The sequence below is a fragment of the Apus apus genome, chromosome 17 (assembly GCF_020740795.1).
Source record: "Apus apus isolate bApuApu2 chromosome 17, bApuApu2.pri.cur, whole genome shotgun sequence".
In the NCBI taxonomy this organism is placed as follows: Eukaryota; Metazoa; Chordata; class Aves; order Apodiformes; family Apodidae; genus Apus; species Apus apus.
Window position 1 is genome coordinate 1,266,995 of NC_067298.1, and position 25,343 is coordinate 1,292,337.

General features: G+C 50.3%; 1 protein-coding gene across 1 annotated transcript in view; it reads right to left on the bottom strand.

The window, feature by feature from the left end:
- Positions 1 to 3,487: 3,487 nt before the first annotated feature.
- Positions 3,488 to 25,343, bottom strand: part of LOC127391712 (heparan sulfate glucosamine 3-O-sulfotransferase 3B1-like) — a 29,563-nt gene continuing 7,707 nt past the window's right edge. Inside the window, exon 2 of the mRNA XM_051634784.1 lies at positions 3,488 to 7,380. Coding sequence (XP_051490744.1) covers positions 6,762 to 7,380 — 619 coding nt within the window. The 3' untranslated portion in view covers positions 3,488 to 6,761. The remainder of the gene's footprint in view (positions 7,381 to 25,343) is intronic.

Genomic DNA, 25,343 nt, shown 5'->3' on the forward strand with positions numbered 1-25,343 from the left:
GGAGAAAGGACGTGGGAGGCCTCAGGGAGGAAGGAAAAGCTGAGGTCCTGAAGACCACCTGGAGAGGGAGGCTAGAGTCACACCATGAAACCCCAGCTAGACTTTCCACCCCCTTTCAAGGGTGATGCAGAATTATCTGGGGATGCTGGTCTTATTAAAAGGAAAAATATTTCTCTGCTTCATTGCCAAAAAGTTATATAAAAATAATTCACAGCCTGATTAATGGGAGAGAGAGAGTCATTAGAAATCAAAAATGAGATAATTCTGCTGTAGACATGAGTGATAGTGAGAAATAAATTATATTTGGCTGACATTACTTAATTAGTTGGAAACATGGTGCTTTCTTAAATTTTCTTTGGTGAAGCTTTTAAGCTTTTGACACATAAATTCCCTGCTAAATAACCTAGATGTCAAAGCAGCCAGTTGCCTCTTCTCTGCCAAGCCATTATTTGAGCTTATTGTTTTAACATGTCACTCCTTTGTTCAGGGTTTGGTTGCCACCAGGGCATGGCACAGGGTTTCTGCTGAGAGCCCAACTCAGCAGACTCTGCTCCTGAGGACAGCAGGTACCCACGTCCTCCCTCCCAGCTCCTGCTGGGATGGGACAAGATCAAGCCAAGACAAATGGTGATCTAAGCAGCTGGAATAACCAGTCATAGCACTGCTGCAGTGCTCCTCATCAAGCACCTCAGAGGACTTAATAAGCATGAATTAAGCCTCACAATTATAGCTGACTCTATAAATAGTTGCAAATAGTATTTCTGGAGGATGCTTTTCAGGTTTTCACCAAATTGTACCAGTGCCAGTGGCTGACTCTTGCAATCCTACTTGTAAGCCCCTTCTCAAGGGGGTGGGGGAAATGGTGAGGGCAGAAGTTGGGATCTTGATCCTGCAGGATTGAATCACGACCTGCCAAAAAAAGAAGGGAAAAGCAGCAGTAAATAGAGGAGCAGCTCAGTGGGAAATGTTTGGAAACGGTGATCAACCAGCCTGCCACATCTTTGGTACCAGTTGCTCCCTCCCAGGGAATTAGGGTGTAGGGCCCTACAATTATCTGGAATGGGTGTTTTAATTAAATAAGTTATGATCTGCAAATGGGGGAAATCCTGACTGAAATCCTGGGAAGCTCCCAAGACTCACAATGGCCATGAGGCTTTATCCCAGCTGATGGAACCAACACTAACTTGACACAGGAATTCCTCTAATAAAGAAGCCATTCAACAGGGTGCTCAGCATTTACCTTGTGCAGAAATGTTTGTTTTGTAACTAATTAGTGAGTATTATTTCCTCTTTAAACATATGGATTAGGAAGAGAGGTAACACCGTTGTTCTTAACTACAGAGAGAAATTGGAGGACAATAAAGTTTAGCTTTAACTGAAGCCATTAACTGGCAGATCTGGTGGCTAAGTAAGATTTGGGTTTTTTTGCAGGAGGAAAAACAACAAACCTCAGGAAGAGAAGCAAAGGAATTCCTCTTGCAGTGCTGTGATGGTTAGGGAGCTGGGCTGCAGCAGCACAAGCTCTCAGCCGTCTGCACATCAGGCCCAAGGAAAAAGCATCCCTACAATAGTGACTTCTACCTGAAACCAGGCCCAGTGAAACCTTCCTCTAGCATCAAGGCTGTTTTAAATGCACCATTTTGCTCCAAAACATGGAGCTCCCTACAAAACCCACCAGCTTTTTCAATGGCTTTGTTAGGATGGACTCAACTCCAAGCTTCACCAGCACTTTTTTGCCTTCACAGATCCTGCCCAGATCTTTCCTAGTACTTGAAAACTACTCAAGCTCTTTCCTTCCTTGTGTTAACCTTCCTTCACCCTCCTCAAAGAGGTCTCCACAGTCTCCAGATACCAGCAGGAGGACTTCATAACAGCAACTCTTTCAGATTAATTCCTCCTCTGTGCTCTGTGCTTCCTCATTCCTGATACCTGCTTCTGTGCAAGGTGTCACCTCTATGGGATGTTACCCCAGCACCTGCCCTAGAAATGCTGCATTTATTTGCACAACATGGAGACCTGCTTGATTTTTAGATGAAAGCAGTAGCTCCTCACCTTCCTTCCACCAGCCCAGAGAAAAAGTAAATCCACCTCAGTTATCAGCAGCCCTTCTTCAGCTTCCTCTGCCTCACCTACCTCTTCATCAAACCAATCTCCTTCAGGAGCTTCCTCCTTTGGCAGAAGCTCCCCTAAGCTACATGAAGACCCTTCAGGCCATCTTCTCCAGCACAAACAGTAATTTGCACTTGGGATATGATCCCATAAATTCTTACTCTTATCTTCCAAGTCCTAGCTAGGGTGCAACTGGGAATAGCCCACAGAGAGATGCAGAAGACAGTGCTGAACCCCATTCCACAGGGACTTCCCTTTCCTCCACAGCACCAGTCTCTCCATGAAGGATCCACACTCTTCCCATCCCAGAACCAAGTACTTCTCACAAAATACAAGGAGGGACAGCACTGCTTGAGCTGCTGCAAAGCCAGGCTGGACTGTGACCAAGGCTGCCTGCTGGACCAAGAGCTACTGGGGCAGCAGCAGAGGAGCAGCTGCTTTTGAAGGCAAAGTGAGGTGAGAACGATGCTCAGCACACCCAGCTGTGCCCCTCAGGAGGCAGGTGGGCATTTCAAAGTAAAACCTCTGTAGATATATTTTAAAAATGAGGCATCCATGGAGCTTAAGCACTGCCAGAGTTTGGGAGCAGCTAATTACAGTCCTGACAAGCTGGAGGTTTCCTGGTTGAACTCCTTCCCAATCACTATATTAAATCCTGTGCTTGCTTTTGTCTCCTTTTCTAGGAGGTCTCTGAAAAATGGGCAATGGGAGAGGCTCCCATCAATTACTCTGCACCAGATTCAAGACTTGCTAAGAAAGATGAAATTAATTCAGTTTAGTTAAGTGGCAATTGCTACATTACATAAATCTGTAGTGCTCTTTAGGTGCTGCTTTGTACAGCACTGGCCTGGGACTCCTCTGAATTTAATGATAATGAATTTTTATATCTTAAAGTGCTGAGTGTGTAGGGAACAATAGCAACTGCTTGCCCCAGAGGTTTGGCTCAGCAGCACTGCTGGAAGTGCAACAGTTTGGAAAAGAAACTTGGCACTGGGAAGTTTCCCCACCCCCGGCTAGAGAGGACTGGGTTTCTCCTCCAGCATCCCTGAGGCAGGAGGTTGGTTTCACCAACCACGGAGACCATCCGTCCTCAGCAGGGCTGAGGGAAATCCCCCAGGTCTCCTTCCCTGAAATGGCAAAGAAGCATCTGATGGGCCAGACCAGCCCCTCCCCAGCCACAACAGCCCCGGGCTGGGTGGATGTTCCTTGGTGGGAGAAAATCCTGCTCCATCTCATGCTTCTGGGCTTTGCCCCGGGGCCACCAGTTACAGACATGACTGGGCTGGATGTGCAAGTACTGGGGGCAGCAGCACCAAACCCTGGTGGGCAGACCAGCTCCATCTCCACAGCCTGGAATGAATACATCTGTGTCCATCACTTGGTAAAATAAAGCTTTTATTTGGTCATACAAATCGTATGAATTATCAGGATTTCATTTTCCTAGAAACATCTTTGTGTAAAATTAATTTGTGTTGTACATACCACAAAATACTCCATTTACTTTTTTTTTTTCCCCAGGTTTTCTGTTACGTGTGGTTCCTTCGTTTGTTTTTTCTTTCCATTTTGTTCTTTTTGTTTTACAAATGGGCTACTCTACAGTACCATGTTACAGACATCACTAAGAGCTGTGCTGCACCTCTGAATACAGGACTGAATGAAACTCAGCCATAAATTAATGCTAGAATGTAAAAAAAAAAACAAAAAAAAGGGGGGAAAAAAACAACCAAACAAAAAAACCCAAACCAAACCAAAAAACTAACCATACCTCCAAGCTTAACATCAAGGAAAAGGTGTGGTTTTTTTTAAAAATGATGATGGTGATAGCACTGATCCCAGTCTTAGCAACCAGATTCAGGGGAATTCACCTTGTCTGTCTCATCTGTCAGGTAAGGCCTTCACATGAAAAGCCCAGTGCAGCCTTCATCACAAAGGATGTTGAGCCAGGACTAACAATTTGCTTAAGGTCAGAAGAGTTATTAACCACTCCTGGTGTTTCTGCTCCTCAATGTTGCTTCATGAGAGCAGTTTGCAGCAGGGCTTGATCACACAGATGAAGGCCAAGCTTTGCTGTGGAGCTGAGGAAGGTTGTTTATTAAAAAGTTGTTTCCAAGAAAGCAAGAAGGAAGATGTAGGGGATGCAGAACCTTCCAGCACTGGGAAGCAGGCACAGCATGGGTGCTCCTGAGGGACCCACAGGGAAAGGCAGCCAGGCCAAAGCAGCAGATCCTGCAGGCTCTGGCCAGACAGACGAAGAGCTAAACCCCACAGGGAAGCTGGAGCTGCCCAGAGGCCAAGTGGAAAGGACAAGCTTCTTTCCACACATTGCATAAGCTGGTTAGCAGGAAGACTGGGGTTTGAGAACCAAAAGTCACTCTTTTCCACCGGGAAGTATTTTCTTCTCCCCCCCACCCCTCATCCTGGCAGCCCCTTCCCTGTCGGGGCTTTGTGATAAGGCAGAGACGCTCGAGCATGCAGCACCTTCCTGGCAGCAGGGGACAGAGCTGGGGACCTGGTGGAGCAAAAGCCAAAGGCCCCAAGTGTGCATAGATCCAACCACCACTTAAGGTTTGCAGGAAAAGGTCATGTGTGAGCTCTGTCCACCTGGCAGCCCAGCAGGTCCCACTCACAGCAGGGACCCCTGGAAGCAGGACTGCCCTGCTCCAAAGCATGGCTTCGTTGCTAGAAATGGCTCAGGGCAAAAAAAGGATTTACCCAACTTGCCCTTTTTGTAGGCAGACGTGCTCAGAGGCAAACCCCAAGGACAGATTTGCATCCTGCTCACAGCAGGTTAGCACCTTAGCCTAGCAGCTCCTTTTCCTAGAGGACACCCCATGTGTGAACCCACACACACAACCCGCCAGCAACGAGGGGGCTGTGAGTCCCTAAATCCCTTTGGAGATGTGACACCACCAAGCCCAGCACAGGGCCCTTAGGTTCACACAAAGCACTGAAGGGCAGACACCCCCAGCAGGCCTGGAGGTGGGACTGCTCTTCACTGCATCCACCTGAGCAGGAGCAGATCGAGATCCAGGGAGAGAAGTCCAGACTTCCAAGAGACTTTTCAGCACCAAACAGCCACACCAGAGAGCTGTAAGGGGCAGGCAAGAGCAAGGAGGCTGTGAGTTTGACAAAAACATTTGGGAAATGCCCCCAGCATGGCATCACAGGGCTTGCAGGTGAGGTCTCAGGGAGGTTTGTTGTCCAAAGACAAGACAGCTCAGCTTCCTGCTAAAAAATCAAGGAGCAAATCACTTCTGCTGTGACCTTGCTCTGGGAATGTTCCAGGTGAGTCAGCAGAACCTCTGGCTGTGACACTAAGGCATCAGACACACACAGGATTTATCATCCTGAGCACACAAAATATGGCCAGAGCTCTCAGGAGCACCCTGCCAAGGAGCATTTGGTTCCACCAGAGATGAAGGATCTCTAGGTTGCTGTACCTGGGCTGACGCATAAGAGCTTGGGGCCTCCTGTCCTGCCCGGTGGCCACCCCTGCACTCGCCCGTGGCATCAGGGCAACACCCCAGCCCAGGACAGCCCCTGGCTTTCTCCAGATTCATCCTTGTTGGCAAGGCAGCGTTTCTTCCAGGCTCCAGGCAAATGCTGCTCTTTGGGAGAGGCCACAGATAAGGTGTTGGACCAAAAAAGCACCAGGAGTCAAGAGGACCAGGCTGGATGTTCCCCAGCCCCACGCACCAAGCGGGAGCTGCAGGTCGCGCTGCCTGTGCCTGCCCCGGGACAGCCTCGTGCTGGGAAGAGCTCCAAGCAGAGACCAGGGTTTTCCATGTGCCTCTCCCAGGACCTCTGGTGGGTGGGGGCTGCTCCCCAGCGGGGGTGGGTGGTCTGTGCCCGGGCACTCCTGGAGCCACACTGCTCACAGCCCGGAGCTGCTGGGCTGTCACACCCGGGGACGTGTGCTCGTACCTTTGTCCTGCAGTGAAGGTTTAAGGGGCTGTGGGAAGGAGCCTCCTGGACAAAAGGCAAAGAGGGAAAGTCCACTGAGGAGACAGCTCTGCCCTTGCTACAGGCTCTGTGGCTTCTCTGCTGGATGAGGAGCACGTTGCCCTCCTGGCAGAGTCCTGGGCTGCGGAGCTGGATGTCTCAGGGTGCCCTAATCTTCAGGGAGATGCCCAGCCTCCCTCCCCAGAGAAACCCCCCACCTGTGGCCCCAGGACTCAACTGGAAAGCTGTGGGAGGAGGGAGCACAACACTGGAGCAGAGACTGGGACACGGGAACAGGGAAAGCAAGTGTTTATAAAGGCCAGATACCCGTAACAAAAATAAATCTGTGCTTTCCCTCCCTCCCCTCCCCTGCCACCCTCGTTTTCTGTGATTTCTTTTTAAAATACAAATTCTGTTTAGGAAAAAATGGAAGCACCGTCTGTTACAAACCAAACCATAGGAGGAGAAAACAGGAGGGGGGGGGAAATAAAAAGGAGGGACATATTAGAATTAAACACTGTGGAATGTTAAACAGGTTACGGGCTACCATTCTAGCCAGTGCGGTTAGGCAGCTTAGTGAATTAATTGCTTAGGAATTAAAAATAAATTATTATAAAATAGATCTCTGTACATTTTACATACATATATATCTCTTTAGATACGCAAACCATGCCGGGCAGGTAATTACAGGGGACTTTCCCACGCCAGCCTCAGTCCCAGCCGAAGTCCTGCCCTGTCATCTGGTAGAACTTCATGTTGAAGGGCCGGTAGAAGTCCCGCAGCCTCTGCACCACCTCCTGGTCTATGTCAGGGTGGGTCCTGCCTTTTGTCTTCCCCAGGCAGTGGGGTTTGCTGCTGCCCTCTGCCTTCTTCAGGCACGGGAACCCCTTGGTTTTGTTGAAGTAGAAGTGTTTGTCGGTGATGATCCTCTTGAGGCCCAGGAAGTCCTGCACCCTGCCCAGCTCCCCCGCGGGGTCGCTGATCAGCCTCTCCCCGCTGACAAAGAGGATCTGCCCGATGGGGAAGTGGAGGAGCCAGTTCTCCAGGTGCTTGGCGTAGATGCCGATCTGGATGGCGCTCCACGAGGTGTCGATCAGGCCCGTAGTCCTGTTTTTGAAGGTCAGGCTCTCAAAGGTGGGGATGTCGGGCCTCTTGGAGAGCGTCTGGGTGTAGTCTGAGATGGCTCTGGTCACGGGGTCCCGCACCACCACGATCAGCTTCGTGCCCTTGGACATGGCGGAGATGCGGGCGGGGGCCTCCTTGGTGACAAAGTAGCTGGGGGTCTTCTCCATGGTGATCTGCCCCTCCAGGGTCCTGGGCATCAGGTCCCTGCCAGCAAAACACACACAGGTCAGATCAGCAGGTAACAAACCAAAATACACATATACATAAATATACATCTTTGGTCACAGATAACACAAGAATTTTCCTTCCTAAAATGCCTACACAGGTCATTTAGCTTGCACAGATAAACCCATTTTCCATTGATTTAGGGATTGGGGGGGGATTATTGCCAAAGGCCACTATCAGAACTCCAGATGAGTAATCTCCCAGTTATCTATGGGTGGATTAGCTGGGCTGCATTTGGCACCTGGAGGGCGGCTCCAGGTACCACACCAGCTCCCAGCCAGCCAGGCTGAGCCCTGAGCTGCACCAGGTGCCTTGCCTGGCTCAGGTCAATGGCAGAGAAACCTCAGCCCCAGCCCAGGGCTTGTTTTCCCCAGAGGAACAAGAAGAATGGTACATCAGAAAAGCAGCTCACCTGAGCACGGCCACCTTGGCTTCCCTAGGCATCCCAAACATGACACTGTTCTCATTTCAGGCAAGAGGGTGCAAGGACCTCACCCAACTTCCATGGTCCTCTTGCACCCAGCTTCACCCACTGTTTTACTATTCCCAATCATGGTGCAGACTTCTTCCCCAATACAAACTGAAAGGAGAATCAAGAGCTGCTGGTGGAGCTGCTGGTGGCACCTTCAGCACATCCCAGACAAACAGCCAACAAGGACAACCCTTCCCCTCCACTGCCACAGAGGTGAGGACACAGGAGACAACCTTGGAGAATGCAACCTCAGCTCACAGGTAGGACCTACCCTCACAAAACACCCTTGAAACCTAAATCCTTCAGCAATTCCACCCTATTCCCTGGATACCACTAATTAACCAAGTGGGGAAAAACTAGAGGGTTTGCAGAAATGATGGAAGCAGCAGGAAGCAGGAGGAGTAATTTTTTCCTATAATTCACCAGGCAAGCCTAAATATTTCAGACCATTTGCCAATTCTTTCCTTTTACAACCCAATGGGACTAATTTGCTCTGAGTTGCAAGACAGTTAAAAAACATGGCAAGAGGGGAGTCTGCCACAAAATTAAAGCTATAAAACTTGATTAAGTTTTCAAAGCCTCCACCCAGCACAGAAAAATAACCAGCCAGTGTGTGATCTTCAAGCCTCAACCAGCATTTCCCTCAGACACACGTCTCTGCACACAGAGGCCATTTGTTCCCCCATGGCCATCTCCTCCCTTACTGCTTTTATGTTTCTACAGCAGAGACTACTATGGGCTCCTGCAATTAAAAAAGCCACTGATCATTTGTGCTCAAGTCAATGGTTGCCCTAATGAAGAAGCCAAGGGAAAAAAACTGACCCAGATGTGAAACCAAATAATAGGAAAGACCAGTAAGGAGAGTTCTGATTGACTCAAAAATCACCATGTGCATATAGAAGTTGGTCAGTAGCTGCTTGATGCAACTTCTATTTAGTTCATGCTGTACCTGGCATTTTACTTCATCAGCTTCTGGCATTAACTTGCTGCAATGTGCTCAGTGGCAAGGGGCACCCAATGACTGCACCTCTGCCCTGCAGGTGAGGTGTGTTCGGGGGCTGCCCAGAAAGCCCCTTCTCCACAGAGCCACGGTGGGAGATGGTCCCCATACCAGATCACTGGGAGAGGTGGTGATGGACAAGCTGGAATGTGGAGGAAGAAGCTATCAGCTTGTGCAAACCCCCAGCCATGCCCAAGGGTGGTCAACCCCTAGAGCCAAAATTTCAAGGCCAGGCAAGTGGAGTTTTGCACGCAGACAAAAATCATGCTGGTTTAGCAGACACCTGGGATGGGAGAGCTGCTGGAAGCCCGGAGCCAGCACGTGCCAAAAACTAGTAATCAAAATAAAACTCTGACTAATTCTTGGCCTTGCTGGCCAACTCTGCAAACCCGTAACGCTGAGGCAGAACAGAGCCACTCAATAATGCTCAGAGAGCAGCTCTTAAATCCATCGTGGGCTGATACGGATTTTGACAGTCGACTCATTAAATAGCGTCTCTTTTTATGGCCACGTTAAATCCAAGTTCTACATCCTGTGCTGGCCACCGACCACTTCCCAGCTTGATTTAAGAGGTTGGTTTCAACCCACAAAGTCCTTAATGGCCTGGGACCTGCCTAGAGAGGAGTCTGCTTCCCAAGAGGTGCTCACGATGACTGTGCTGCACTTGAGCCCTTCGGCTTCAGGTCAGGTCCATCAGATTGCTGTGTGGGGCCCTGCACCTCAAGACTGACTTCTCCTCCAAGACCACTCCAGTCAGTACTTATCAGTCTCCTGGGAATGACACGAGGCTTATTTTTTTCCCCCTTGCATAAGAAAGGCACTGGGTAGGGCTGGGCCATAAGACTGAAGGAAATTGCTGGAGGTGGAAGTGCTGAGTCAGTTGATCTGATTGGGAAATACAGGCTCTTAATTAGCATTCCAACAAACACAGGAGTGCACCACAGAAGTGGAAGACACCAAGGAGCAACTCTTAGTCTGAGAGGTTCTCACCAGCTCGGTGTCAGCTCCTTTGCAGACCAGTCAGCACCTGAACCCACACTCTTTCTTTGTGGCTGAGGACAACCAACGTGTCTTCATCCCAACAGAGCTGAGAGCAGTCAGTTCTGTGCAGGTCTAGACCTCCTAAAATTGTGGGGGTTTTTGAGAGGACCTGAAGCCTTGGCATTTGCAGAACATCTTACTGGTGACCCATCACAGCAAAAGCAAGAAAACACACATCAATGACACTATTACTGCTGCCTGGCTTGGTCAGAGCAAACTAAGATGTGCAGAGATATAAATAGAGCCTTCAACCCAAGAAGGAGAACCGAACCCATCCAAACCAGCTTTCAGCCCTAGCTCCAGCACTCTCCTCCTTCATTGTACCCAGAAGGATCCCAGGTATAGTCCAAAAGTAAAATCCTTGAGACTGTCTCAGGTGCTGCCTTGCTTAAAAAGTGGCTGCATAAAAGCTAGACAGCAGCAAGTGAAGCCAAATAGTGTGGTCCATGGCTGTGGTTTGAACCTCTGACAGCATCACTTTGAGGAAAGCAAAGTTTTACTGCACGGATCTGTCCATTTTGAGGAGCTTTCCCATGATTTTCATAATCTTCCACTGAGGCATCAATTGTCATGCTGGCAGCCAGAGACAACACAGCCTCAGGGACAGGAGGAACTGGTAAGTTGGCTGGTCTGAACTGACACAGGTGGAAAAGTCACCAAGAAGCATTTATTCCCATTCAGACCACAACTGGAGAAGGGCAGCTTGGCCACTGCAGCTCAATGCAACACATATGTGTTGGTGGAAGCAGGACCAGATTCCAGCTCTGAACTCATCTGCTGCTGGGGCACCAGGACAGCCAAGGCTGTGCTAAATGACAGCTGCTGCAGAAGGAGGGGAACGAGGAGCTGTAACGCTCAGAAAAGCTGTAGCTACTGTGTCCTGGCAAAATGAAACCTCTTTCGGCAAAAGTAAAAGCAGAAGCCCACTTTCAGCTCAGTGGTGCTTCCACAGCTCAGCCCTGGGGCAGCTCATGACAGCTGTGGAGTCCTCTAGGTCCACAGAAGCTCCACAGGTATATTACGAGACCTGGGCAGCTTCTGCCAGTGCTGTTCGGAGCAAGAGAGGAACGACCAAGGTGCAGCTACCACCCCTGTTCATATGGCAGAGGAAAGGGAGATGAAAAAGGGAGTCAGGCTGTGGGAAGATGGGAGCTCAGCTGAGCCCTTAGCAAAAAAGCTGCTGCACCAGTTGGGACAGGGCAGAATGGAGACACCACAGAGGGCTGCAGTGGATACTGGAGCGGGAAATAAGGATAGCATGAAAAGCTTAGCAAGGAGTCCCTCCTGCCTTGTTATCCTCCTGCCTCTGGCAACCAGGACTTCAAAGACCTCTGGAGCCAGCATCTGCATCCAAATCACCCCATTTCATAGTGACTATGAACTGTCTAATCCTTTCAGTCCCACAAATACTTCTGGCCTTGAGAACAGCCCACAGCAGAGAATCCCAGCACTGAAGCACTTCACCCTACATCCCTGCTTGGGAAGGGACAAGGCACCTACTTTCTAAGCACGGGAGAGGAACGGCGGGGATGAGGAGAGGAAAAGCAGGCATGAGGAGCACCAGGAAACTCCCAGCATCCCTTTTTGCCACTGAGCCCAGGTGGCAGAGCCCAGGCAGGGCTCAGCACCACTCTGCTGGCTGCAGTGGAACTGCCGGGGTCCTGGCAAGTGCCGGGAGTTGCTGCCGGAGCCCAGCGATGAATTTTCCACAGGCAGGGAGCAGAGCCCCTAACCCTGAGCTATTAACATGTCAAGAGGGACAGAGGAAAAGCTTTTGCTTTAATGAATATTTCCTCGGTGAAGCCTGCACCCTTTGTAGGGGAAGTGATAGGCTTAGTCTAAAGATGGATTGGCCTACTTTACCTATTAACCACTCAGACTAATGTAATAAAGGCTCTCTTTATTCATACAGCCCTAATCCCCAGCCCCACGCAGGTCTGAAGCCTGGAATAAGAAGGGATGCTAAAACAAACTCTGCCAGGCTGCTTGGAGAGGCACTGGGGGGGAATTATGTATTTCTCTTTTTTTTTAAAGTGTAAAATTCTCCAACATGAAAACTGGACGGAGCAAGATAAATTTACAAAGTGGGGATGCCAGGTGGCCACACGGTAATCCAATCCTGCAGCCTAATGCCCTTTGTGGCAGCTTCTGTCTGCACAGAGGGGCTCTGGGCTAATCTGCTGCCACTGCTCAAGGAGGAAGGGCCAGGGGGGCGAGGGGACCCCCCCACAACCTGTTGCTGAGCTACTCACCACAGGTAGCACAGACTGGTGCGCAGGGCAGAGCACAGCAGTCGTGACTGATTTTATCCTCAGAGATACCTGTCAATCCCCCCACGCACCTCCTGCCATTCCCAAACACCCGCTGGGATAAACCCCTCCGGGGTCTGTCGGAGCCTGAAGCCCCACAGTGGGGCTCAGCCTGGGGGGCTGCTGAGGTGGACCTGGCTGTCTGCCCGCCTGAGGTCACCGTCAGGACGTGGGAGTGTGCTCCCACTGCCCAACAGGAGCTCCAGAGCCCAGCAGATGAGGAGACCTCCCTCCTGGGGAGGGTTTTGTGCTGGTTCTATTCCCACCCAGCACCTGGAGTCACCCAGCATCACTTTCAGAGATGGGCCCTTCACCCCCGTGTGCTCCAGAGCTGAAGTCCCATGGGGTAAGTGCTAAAATCACAGTGCCCGGAGCTGCAGCACCAGCAACCTCCAGTAAACCCCTCTGCTCCCCATCACTCCCCTGGCTCAATCCTCTGAGCTTCCTCAGTTTCAAACCCCTCTAGAGGAGAAGGGCAGCTGGGCGTTGGGTGTTGTGGGCACAAGAGACATGTTGTTATGGTCAGGATCAAACACCGGAGTAGCAGGATGCAGCCACGAGATGCGGATACAGCAGATAGAGCAAGAATTGCTTTTGGTGCAGAATTTCTAGGCTTTCCCGCCACAGCTGTTCTCTAGAAGCAAGGAAAATAGGGGAAAGGGGACAAAAAGCAAGTCAAGCTATTCTGGACATCAGCCACATTCATGCTGAGTTCAGGCCTGTAACCCAGAACGATTTGCTTTGCCACCCAGCAGTGCACAAGCAGAGCAACAAACCTATTTCTGGACAGTTTCTACCCAAATTCCTGACAAGACAAAAAGTGGTTTCTTTCCAGAAAACCAAATTTTGGCAACGTAACAGCCCCAAATCCTCCCAACAGACTAAGAAACCACACAGATTAGATCGAGAGCTTCTAGTGAGAAGGTGAACAGAAATGGAAACAGTAGACACAAAAGTTCTCCCACCATGGGAAGAAACAGATTTTTAGTCTCCACAGTCATGATGGGGTTTGAAAAGCTGAGGTGACAACAAGCCCAGGCTGCACAGCCTGGAACATGGTACAGTTTGCTGCACGTAATGGGTTCGTTGTGATTTTTGCTGCGTTTCTAATTTGCAGGTTGGAAAGCAAACACACCTGCTGTTACCAGCTCGGAAAAGCTTGAAAGGAAACAAATGCAGAAGATGAGGCAGACCGAAGCCTCATCCCTTCCCATGCTGATCCTCTCCAGCCTGCTGCAACTCTCTCCTGTTGTGTCCCCTGTCCCCACACTAGCACTGTCCTTTCAGCTCTTCTCAGGATCCCACCAAGCCACAGGGCTTGTTTCAACCCGTAGTCAGTCAGTCAGTCAGTCTGTCTGTCTGCTGCCCTAAATCCAACCCACTTTTGAGAAGGGCTTCACTGCCGTTCCCACCCTGCAGCCAATACCCATTTTAAATCCTCCTGCTTCTCTGTTTCTTCTTTCCCTCTCCCACCCCAAAAAATAAATTTAGGCCAAGTGAGCTAAATTGAGTATCTTGGAAAAGAGCTGTAGCCACTCAGGAAAGGATGGGGGTGGCATCTCCATTGCTGGCAGCTTTGCCTTCCAGCCCACCAGCTCTGCCTCAGCGATACCCAGTTGTTCCCAGACTCCGAGGCAGGAGTTGCTGTCAGAAAGCAGGAAAAATGTGCAGTGGTGATCAGAGCAACCAGGGCTGGATTAAAACCACACGCTCATAGCCCTGCACCAGCACGTGACAGCAAGCAAGAGCTCTGCAATGCTCTGGGAAGCAAAACCCAGAGCACCACCAGCACTGCTCCTGAAGCCACCACACTGGATCCATCCCAATCCCACCTGACACTCCTCTCCCTGGGACTGATGACAAAATCATCAGATCCCAGAAATACTCTTTAAAATCAGTAACCTGACAAGCTCAGGGAAAGACTGTTAAAGGAATGAAGTGTTTTAATTACATCACCGAGTCTGCCACCAGCTTCACAATTACCCACTTTGACTCTGCCTTCTGGTGGCAAAAGCTCTGGATGGGGGAAGAAGGAAGATGAAGGAGGAGGAAGAAAGAGAGAAGAAGCAATAGCAAATTCCTCTTTGGGGTTGGGAGTACTTGCTGATTTATTATTATTAGATACATCACATTTTTCTCACCACAGTTTCCCTGTCTCAGGCTGCTGTGGCACCAAGGACCAGTACAGTAGCAGCCTCGCCTCTTTTTATGACCAGCAGTGAGGACAACATGTGTCCCTTTGTCTGGAGCAGGAGCCCGCTGTTTGGGTTGGCAAATGATACAACATTAAGAGGGAAGGGCTGGGAATCAGCCTCAGTCTTTTTGAAAGGGGTGTAACCCAACCCTGCTCCGTCCAGCCCTGGCCACGACGTTTACACAAACCAGATGACGGGAATTAATGAACTTAGAAGGTGAGGAAGGGGTAGGTAAAGGAGCAGGGGGTGGAAAGCTGTGGGCCTGAAAGTAATGTTTTTCTCACTCTCCTTGCTCCCTGCCCCCAAATCTGCTAGGTGTCCTTCACCTGTTGGGGAGTTTGGGGATTAAAGGAGGCAGAGGAGGGTAACAGATTGTGAAGGCTCCTCATCATGAATCTGCTCCAGGGCTTTGATGGTGACCATGGGTGGCATCACCCCACACCCCACAGAAACAGGCTCTGCCCCAGCAGTGGAGTCTGATCTAAGTTCCTTTGATGGGGATAAAAAAAAAAAATCCCATCAAAGGCAGGGAGGGAGAAGGGAGATGTGGGGCATTGGCAGATGGTCCTTTGGTCCCCACTCCATGAAGGTCAAACCAAATGGCCTCAGGAAATCAAAGCAAGTGTGTTATGAGGGACTGGGTTGTGGTTTTTTTGTAAAAGACTTTATCCACCTCCCCCAAAGTCACCACATTCAGTTCACACCTAGGAGGCACCACAGAGCTTTGATGGTCCCCACACTGCAGGCAAGGCACACGGGGTGCTTTGTCCAGCCAAACCACAGAGCAGATGGTTTGCAGCAGCACCCAAGCACCTGACCTGGAGAAAGTAGAGCCTGATCCATGCACTAAACCTGGAGGGTTTGTGCCTCTGAGAGCAGCAATGGGTGCAATGAGGAGAATCAGCCTCTGCCCCAAAGGGTGCCTTGCACCAACCAAAACCCACCTCCCTCCCAGATGCCTCCCCTGCCTCATGGGTTTAGGTGGTTTAACTAGAAGCCCAGACTCATAACCAAGATAATGACCCATTCTCCTTCACAGGGCTGCTGCCACATTTGGTGCACTGCATAGCACTTTGCTGCACTTAGAGCAGCAGAAGCACCAGACAGGGAACGGGCTTTCACCAGAGAGTGTAATAAAGGGACACAAAGACTCCTTTGAGACCAATGGGTGATGCAGCCCTCACTCCTAGGACATGCCCATCATTGGCACTGGATGCAAAGGCATGAAGTTGCTCTTGGAGATGGCTGGAGCAATCCCCCTTCCCAGCCCAGAGCCGATGCTCTGTGCCCACAGCCTTTGGGAGGAAGGGATCAAGGGAACAGGACCATCTTGAAAGCTTGGGAGAAATGCTTGTGGGTGCTCACATGGATGTGCCCATAGGGTGCAGCCTGCTCCTTCAGGCCAAAGCCCTGGGATCTCCAGTGCTGGCCATAGGAGGAGTAGGGCAGAGCAAGGACAGGACAAACAGCACCACCTGTCCCCCACCGCTCGCCCAGCCTCCACCCAAACCCAGGGGCTTTCCTGGGCCTGATGCCGTTTGTCTGTGTAACAACCCTCAACTGATATCTTCCCATCCCTTGTCCAGGCTCCTCCTGAACCCATGCAGATGCCCCATGAGCACAGCCCACCCCAGGTCCCTGCTTTGCCCATTGTGTACCAGCTCCTGCTCTCGTGCCGAAGCCCCAGTCCTTGCACCGTGACATGAATCCATCCCTCTACCTCCAGCCCAGCTCTGCCTTTGTAGAGCACCCCATCTTCCCCCGAGACAACTCTCCAGCCTATATCATCATTCCTCAAACAGAAATTCCTCCAGCCCTAAAGAACAAACCCAAAATGTTGCTGCTGTCACCAGGTGGACTCATGTCCCAAATGAACACAGGCTTCAGAGATACAGAGCTTTCTCTGGACCAGGAAGGGCTAAGTTTCCAATTGTTTCCCTCCCTCTTCCCCTGACAGCAGCCCAAGATGTTCCAACTGCTCAGCAAGAACTTCACCTCCTCCTCTGCTGGAGGCCAGGCAAGATATTAAACAGCTCCACCAGTTCATTATATAGGCCCTCCTCTTTACGTAAACACTGAAGCCTTTTCTGTCCCACATGACACTTAAAAGCTCTGAACTTCCACTAAATAATCATCTTCACTAGGGGGGAGAGGAGCAGCACTTTACATATCAAAGGGCTGCTTTGGAGGGATTTACAATAATCGAAGATGAAGTGGTAAATATTCTATTCACTCCAGTTCATCTCCAGTAATAATTATAATCCTATTAGCAAGGTCCTAAGAAAGTGATTGCATTATCATCTAGTGAGCATCTATGTGGATTTCTTGGAGGGTGGGATGGAGGAGGCCATGGGCAAGTAAAGAAGTAAAGACAACAAAAGATGCAATTTTCAGCACCTCCCCTCCCCCAGAAGGATTTGGTCTCCATTGTCCCAAAGCTTCAATAGTGTTTTGCTCTGAAAATAGGAGCTTTTGAGAGCAGTAAGGGGGTGGGGCTGAAATGAGCATCTTACTCCTCTGGATCCCCAGGTCCCCTTTCATTGCCCTGTCCCACCCCAGCTCCTCTCCAGCCCACAAAGAGCAGCCAGTGATGTCCTGGGGGTGCAGGGCCAGGACCAGCACCATCAGTACAAGCTAATTGCTGTTTATGGGTGAGTTCTTTAGAATATCTTTAGAAGTCTCCCAGCTTCATTGCCCACTGGTCAAGTCATGTGAGACAGCTCATCTGTCTCCATCTCCCCCCCACAAAAAAAAAAAAAGAAAAAAGCCTGGTTTTGTTTAAAAGAAGAGCAGGGAGGGGCAGTTCTATGAAACTCATGATTTAAAGGGGGGAAAAGCCATACACCCAGCAGGAAACATGACTGAGCTATCTGGCAAACTGGGACTCCAGACTTTTCCAGCAGATCCCAGGGCCAGCTGTCTCCAACAAGCTGTGTATGTTACTCTTGAACCATGTCACCTCTGGGTGCACCCCAATGGAGTGTTTAACTGGATTTTTTTCCCTGCAGGAATGCCCCAGTTGCACCAGTGTAATCTCCATCCCTCTCTTCAGGCACCTGAGGGTCACCAGTTAAGTCCTCACCATCTCCACCAGAGGCAGGTAGCTTGGCTGTGCTCACCCCAGCATGGCTGTAGCTCAGCAGCTACCCCAGTGCCTGTCTGGAACAAGCCAAGATTACTTCCACCGTGTCCAAGAGCTTATTGCAAAGTGGTAGAAACATTTTTCTGTACAATTTAAACAGACACCAGCCCGAAAGGGAGGAAAGAGGAAAAATTTTAAGCATCTGCAGAGATTTCCGTGCTGACAGCTCCTGCAGAAAAATAAACTCTCCAGGCTGCCTCTGCCTCTTACTCCATCCCAACCAGAAGGACTAACCACTTCTCTTCCCTCAAAAACCCACAGCCTTAAATTAACATTTTGAGTAGTAAGCTCCTGCTACACAAAGCAGAATCCACTTACAGATTCATTGCAAGATGAAGCTCTGCTTTTGGAGCCTCTTACAGAAACTGCTGGTTTAACATAACCTTCTACCAGAGGTGTTCTTTCTTGAACTCAGGTTTACTTGAGTAGCACCAGCCCTGCCCCCATGGGAAGCTGGAACCAGTATCTGCTGAGCTTGGACTGGCTTAGCAGGTGCAAGCAGAGATGTTCCCATCAAAAAAACAAAACAAAAAAAAAGGCAAAGCAAGAGAGTCAAGGTCTGGAGTAACCAGCTACACTGTGGAAAGCAAAACGGGAAACCCCAAACCCTGGCTGTTGCAAGGCTTTGGCTAGCTCAGAGCAGGCTTGAGCAAAGGAAGCCTGGCTTGGAAGAAGCTTAAAAGCAGATAAAGAAATCAGAGCTGGTGGGACATCTGAAACGCAGCTATGGTACACACAGGTGAGACAAATGTCCCCTGGGGCTAACACAGCTGTCACTTGGCTTCTGCCAAACCCAGAGACCCCAATCTCAGGGGTCTGGCTTCAGCTCCAGCAGGAGACCAACAAAGCAGTCCCAATAACTCCCACCAAAAAACCCACCAAGCAGCAGCAGCTCCAGTGCCCACTGCTCAGATCACAGCCTCTTCCCAAGGCTCTTCCTATCAGCAACGCCAGCCCAGAGTCCATAGCCCCAAACTGCTCCCACACCCACCAATTTGCTCTCTTAATTTGTAGCAACAGCACTAATCCTCTCAAAGAAGTTAAAATCCCACAGGCAGACACCCTTCCTCCTCATTAGCCTTAGGAAAATGCTTCCTTGCAACAAAAAGAGAAATCTCCGCTAACCCTACAGATGTGGGGATGTGGGAGGTGGGGGAGGCAGATATGGCCACAGAAGTTCACAGACCCAGCAGCACTGCAACTCATGTGCAGCTTGTTGGCTTTCAGCTGGTGTTCCAGAAGCACCAGGTGTTTCAAGAATTAGATGCCCAAACCATGTAGCATCATGACTCACCCAAACCCACCCACTACAGCACATGGAGCAGAGCATCCTCCTGGCTCCCTGGAAGGGATGCACTGTGGGGCTGGACCCTGCATGGGACACTCCATTAGCCATGATCTGTCACATCAGAGCATCCCTGGCTCCTGCTCCCAGCCAGGAGGCCTGAACCAAGTAACCCATGGGGGTTATCCCATCAGCCTCATCCCTACAGCACTTCACAGAATCACAGCATGTCAGGGGTTGGAAGGGACCTCTGAAGATCATTGAGTCCAACCCCCCTGCCAGAGCAGGACCAAGAGCTAGGGCAGATCACTCAGAAAGGCATCCAGACAGGTCTGGAAAGTCTCCAAAAAAGGAGACTCCACAACCTCTCTGGGCAGCCTGTTCCAGTGCTCTGTAACCCCCACAGGAAAAGTTCTTCCTCGCTTGCTCTTTAAGGCCCTTCTGCAGGAACCTGTCATGCCCTGTGCTGGTTGTGGGGAGCACAGTGTGCAGAGTACACCTTGGTTGGGACCAAAGGGCACATCTTCTGCATCTAATGCAGGGGGAGATGATCACTTTGTGTAGCCCCTAGTTGTCTGCACCACTGCAGTGTCCCTGTAGCCAGGATGCAACTCAGCAGAAGTTTCCCAGAAAAGAGCTTGATTCAAGAGAAGCAACCCCTGGCAGGGTCCATTCCAGGGTAAGGTTTATATGGACATGGATTTTTATGGCACATACTTATAACTCACCTTTCTGGCTAAGTAAGCACACAGCAGTGACTACTGCAGCAGCCTCCACCACCAAAAGCAGGTGGATGTGGGTGGTCAATCCCAGTACACAAAGGCTGAAGGTTCAGAAGCACCTAAGAAGTTTCCACCCAGAACAAGATGACAAAGAGGTGAATTTCAGTCCCCTTCTCATAGTGTCCCTCTCCCCTGGGGCAGGGCTGAGCTACCACGTTTTACCTGCTCTGATTTTGCTAGGAGAAAGGGGAAAAAAAAAAAACCCAACATACTCACAAGCCACAAACCAAAGAGCCAACCCCAAACTAAATGCACAAGTCAACATTCTCTGAACAAAACTGACCCAGCAAGCTCAGGGCAGGACCACGTTCCCCCATGGCCATGCTCATAAATCACAGCCCTGCTGAGAGGTCTTTTGTGTCTTCCCCAACACGGAAATTCATGCCCTAATCCAGTGCCTGCACAGGCAGGTAACAAGTCCCACTGATAAAGTCACCTTTTGTTAAACCTCGCTGTGAGCAGCCCAGCGTTTGCAAAGGGAGGGAGGGCCCAGGTTGCCACTTTGACACACATTTCTCTTGACCAAGCCCTACGTTCCTCCCCTGGGGCTTTAACAGCCAAGAACTAGAGGAAAATGCAGCTCAATAAGCCCTGGAACCCCCTTCTGCCCTGAGCAAAGCCCCAGCTCACACCCCTGGGTTTGTGATGGACGCAGGGGGAGCATCCCCAGGGAATAGTCTGCCCTCTGAGTAAGAGACACCAAAGGGGGGCTTAAATAACTCTGCTGGGTTCAGAGCCGCAGAAGGGACTGGTGCAGTGGCAGCCATGTGGCTCTGCTCCTCTTCCTCACCACGGGGATAGCAAAGCAGGGAAACTGCTGTCTTGGCCCAGCAGCACTTTCCTCCAGGCACCAACAGCCCTTGGAGCATCTTCACATGATGGCTGAGCCACAGCCTGTGAGCTCCTCTGCAACAGGTGGGAAGGGAGCTCTTGGGGTGGCAGGGTCAGGGCAGGCTTTAAACAAGCCTTGAGGCATATATACATCTAGAGGTCTGCAAAAAAGCCATACAGGATCTCCAGGAATCCACCTTCTGCACCTAAAGGGATCCTGTGGGCATCCAGTATTGCCCGAACAGCAGAGCCCTTCAAACCAGCAGCTCAGAAAGTGCCCAGACTTCTAATTTCACTACAGAAAAAAGAGAGTTACTATTTTCTTCTGTCTTTTTTTGATAACACATGCAAGCTCCTAACACAGGCCAAGTGATGCCAGTGAGCTGCTGCCAAACCCCAGCTGCACGACTCCACTTGCCTTGTGGCAACACCCAAATCAGCCATGTACGCATGCAGCACTGTGGTTCCTCCTCAAGTGTCTTGAAGACAAGGGGATGTCCCCTTTGACCATTAGAGCACAGGTCACCTTCCTGGTATCCATTAATGGCAGTGAAGAACAAGCTCATCAGAGGACCAGCTATGTGGGAAGGTGCTCAACCAAGCCAGCATGTCCCATAGTGGCCAGCTGGCTGTTCATTACCTTGAAGATCCCATCAAATGGGTCAAGAAATTAAAACTGGTTTAGACTTTACTCCAAGGTGACCCCCTGGATTTATTTCCAAAGGTCTTCTGCTTCCTTCCCAACAAGGGAAGGGCAGCACTGACCACAACCTGCGTGTCCCCCATTGGGATGAGCTACATTTGCCACCCGTGGGAACAAAGGACCTGACAAATTAATGCACCAGTGATCCTCTCAGTCCTGATCCCTAAATTTTAACACAAATGGGATTGTCACCTCAACTCATTTGTTAATGGATTTGTGATTTACAGTCATAAAGGAGTAGCACTGGAAATTGAGACTACTCCATGGTAAACAGACAGGGCAATGAGTGAGACAAGTTGGTCCAGAATAGGATTTTTTCCCCCAACAACTCCAATCAGGCCAGTATGACCCTTACTAGTCTCACCCCATCCTTTTTACCCCTCACATCAAACATCAGAGAGAGAAAAGAAAATTAAGTTCCAGGACAAAAAAACAGCCATGCCCATTGAAGCAATCAAGCTCCAGGTTTGTGGTGCCACCACGTCCCAAGATAGGTCCCCACCAACACTGCAGGACTCAGGGTAGAGCAGAAGGAACCACACCAGCCTTGGGAAGGAGTGAAACTCCCAGGGAAGGAGGGAGACAGGCACCAATTAGGGAAACATGAAGGAGCAGGTCTGTCTGCAGACTCCCCTCCTGCCCCAGTCATTTCGTGGGATCATGACGTGGCAATAAACAGTCAACGAAATACAGTCGGGAGCTCTTTAAAGAGCAGACTCAGCTGGTGGAGATGCTCTGCTGCAAGTACAACAGATGCAAAGCACTGCTTCTAATTAAAAAGGTATTCACATAATTAGAGACTACACATTGCCATCCCAATGATTTGATCTAGCCCAGCACATTCACCCAGGCTGTATTTAAGAGGGCTCTCCAGGCTGGCTTTCCACCTCTGACTACTTGGGTTCTCTGTCTTCATAACCCTGCCCCCTTCGTTCCACCCACAGGCTGTGGTGGCACCTCCATGGCTGTGATGGCACCTCCATGGCTGTGATGGCAACCAGAAGGGCCCTCATGGAGCAAAATCACAGCACCAGCCTTCAGCATCCCACCCTGCTTCCATGGGGAGCCCATTCCCTTCCACAGGGGCTGAATGAACCTGCAGCCCTTCAGGCCCTTGCACATAAAGAGCACAGTGGGCCAGTCTGCTGAGGCTTTGGAGCACAACCCAAGTGAAATGACTTTTCCCTGAACACTGAGGCGTCTGAATGAGAGCTATTGTTATTCAGATGAAACCAAGTGTCAGATTAACAAATCAATGGGCATAAGAGATATCAAATGGGTTACCATTGAAACCTTTCAAATACCCAAACATACAGATGAACCAAATGTGAATTGTAATTGACTCACCCGCACCTTTGATCTCCACACCCTTGGGTTCCCAAAGAGACAGCACAACCCCCTTCGAATGGGACTGAACTGACTGGGGAGCCATTGTGAGCCCTCACAAAGCCTTTTCTCTCTGTCTCCATCTCCTGGATGTAGATATGGCCAGACATGCCAGCTCTGCCCGGGAGAGCCAGAGAGCTGGAGATGGGCAACCAAGCATAGCCTCTTGCATGGAGCCCAACAACCCCAAGCACCTCTTCTCACCAGCACCCATCCCTGCTGGTGGCCCTCAGACAACTGGACAGGCATGAGGAGATGGCCTGGGAGGCAGAAGAGGCCTTGTAGCAAACAGGCAGTGCAGACACACACACTCCCTGTCTCCTCCTGGAGCCAGCTCTGGAGTCTGTCTGGGATTTTGCTGCACAAAGCCCAGGATCACACATCGCTGATGGATTCATGGCATGCACATGCCCCAGCTGCAAAACCTGGACTGATCTAGAAGTGCTGAAAGCTGCTCTGGTCTTCTCCCAAGTACCTCAGCCTCTGACAGCACACATCACCTCACATCTCCAAGAGACGTGATTTTTAATCTTCCTGGGGTGCTTCTGCAGCTACATTAAAAATAATCAGGAGTTTAAACTAAACCAAATACCTAACTTTTTTTACTTTTGGGATTGGCAGTGGGTGAGTTTTGACCAGTTTTGGATAGATGCAAGACAGTTTCTCTTCCAGGAAATCCAGCCCAGCATATTCTAACACCTCAAAGCTGCAAACCCCACATGAACAGGCTTTATGTGGAGCTTTAACCCCACACCAAAGTGGGGTTAAAAAAATGACACAGCTCAGCTATTGCTATACCTAGCCTTGAAGCAACAGGAGTCTTGAAACACCTGTTGGTGAAGGAAAACCCTGGCAGCTATTCCCAGCACTAAACTATTCCCAGCACCAGGCACCATTAGGAAGTGAAGTGATCCCCACTGGGAGGGCAGAGGTGCTGCACGTGTCCTTTCCTCCAGCAGCAGCCAGAAGAGGACTGGGTTTGATGAGAGAACTGGGTGACCTGGAGAGTCCCCTGGAGCAGGCATTGCTCCATTTCTACCAGTTTTGGGCTCAGCCCCAGCTGTGCAGCTGCTGAACCCAACCAGTAAAGCCTTGCTGGGATGCCTGAGTGTGTGACAACTTCAGGGCTCACCCAGGAAGGAACCCAGGAAGGAGAAGACCACGGGGAGGAAGGCAGGTGAGAGGAAACTCCTGGGCAGAGAGGAAATTAATCTGCTTTAGGACCATATGAGCTTGCTGTTTATATATAGCTTAATTAATTATTACACTACATTTAGCAGTGTGACCTTGAGATGGTCTTTGGTGGAGCCTGGTGCAGCCAGCCAAGGTGCTGGTGTGTGCTGAGACACCAGGGCCTTCCCACATGTCTGGCTGTCCAGGCAGTGCCAGCCTGTCCCCAAGAGCCTTGGGAGCAGAGAGCAGCTCCCAGCCCCTGTCAGCTTGGAGCAAACCTGGGCTAAAGACATAACCAGCTATTCCACTTCTGCCTTGGCAAGGCTGCTATCTCCCTCCCAAGGCTTCACTTGCTGCTCAACACCCCCCCATTAGCTATTCCCTCTGCTTTTCCAAACAGCATGCAGACAGCCCAGGGCTCCTTAGCTACCAGACCAGCTTGAGAGGGAAATTAAATAGTAAAACAAAACAAAAAAGAAAAAGCTGGAAGCTTTGTGTTAAGTTGCAACAAGTTCAGTGCTGAGGAAGAGGGAAGGAGAGGGACTTTTCTAAGCTGTTGACTGAGAAGGGCCAATGCTCAGTCCAGCTGTGGTGAAACCAGGCCAGATGCTCAGGGATGTTTACAGACACCCCTAAAGCCCATCACCCTACTGCTCCTGAGTGAGACCCTCAGGGGCTTCCCCTACCCAAGCCTGCCTGAAGAAGATGGGGACAGTCCTGGTGCTCGTGGGGACCAGCTCTGATCTGGCACAAGTCACTAAATATGGCACCAGAGGCAGGTGCAGGGGGTTGGGAGCACAGAGGCATGGCACCTTGGCATCAGGCATCCCCTTCTCCCTGACACACAGGGCAGAGCAGAGCCATGGGGTCCCTCTGCCATTCCCACTGAGCAGCCACGTCCCCATCCTCATGGATGAACCAGCTCAGGACCATGCACAGCCCCACTGGGACCCAAGGGCTGCGACACACCTGCTGTCTCCTCCAGCACCTCCTGCTTCCATTCCAAGTCAAATCATAGAATCATAAAATGGTTAAGAGTTGGAAAGGGCCTTAAAGATCAGGTTAAAGTTCCAACCCCCCTGCATGGGCAGGGACACCTCCCATTAAATCAGGTTGCTCAGAGCCCCATCCAACCTGCTCTTGAACGCTTTTCAAAAAACAACAAAAAAACCCCAAACAACCAAAAAGCCCCAAGAAACCAAAGGCATGCCAAAGCTGCAGGCCCTGCCAGTTTTAAAACAAATATTTAATAGCTCAATGAAGCAGCAAAGCACTCTGTTAATAACACAGTGGGGTTCTGTCCTTCCCCTAGTGACAGGAAGGTCCCTGCATCCCTGGGCTCCTCTGCCCCCCACAGTCCAACCCACCCTGCTCCACATGCAAATTAATGCAAGTTCACCTCAGTGTAACACCAGGGGATTCTGCTTTTCCTGCGTTGAATCACTCACCAAATCAGTTTTCTAAAGATCTCCTACACCTCCACACCCTGCTCACCTGTACTCTGCAAACTCCCAAGTTTTAAGACAAGTTTGCATTTGATAGCTGAGACAGGCTGCTGGGGCTTCACATTAAAGCTTTTCTAGCTGCTTTACAGAAGTGAACCGTTGTAAAATTAATCCACCG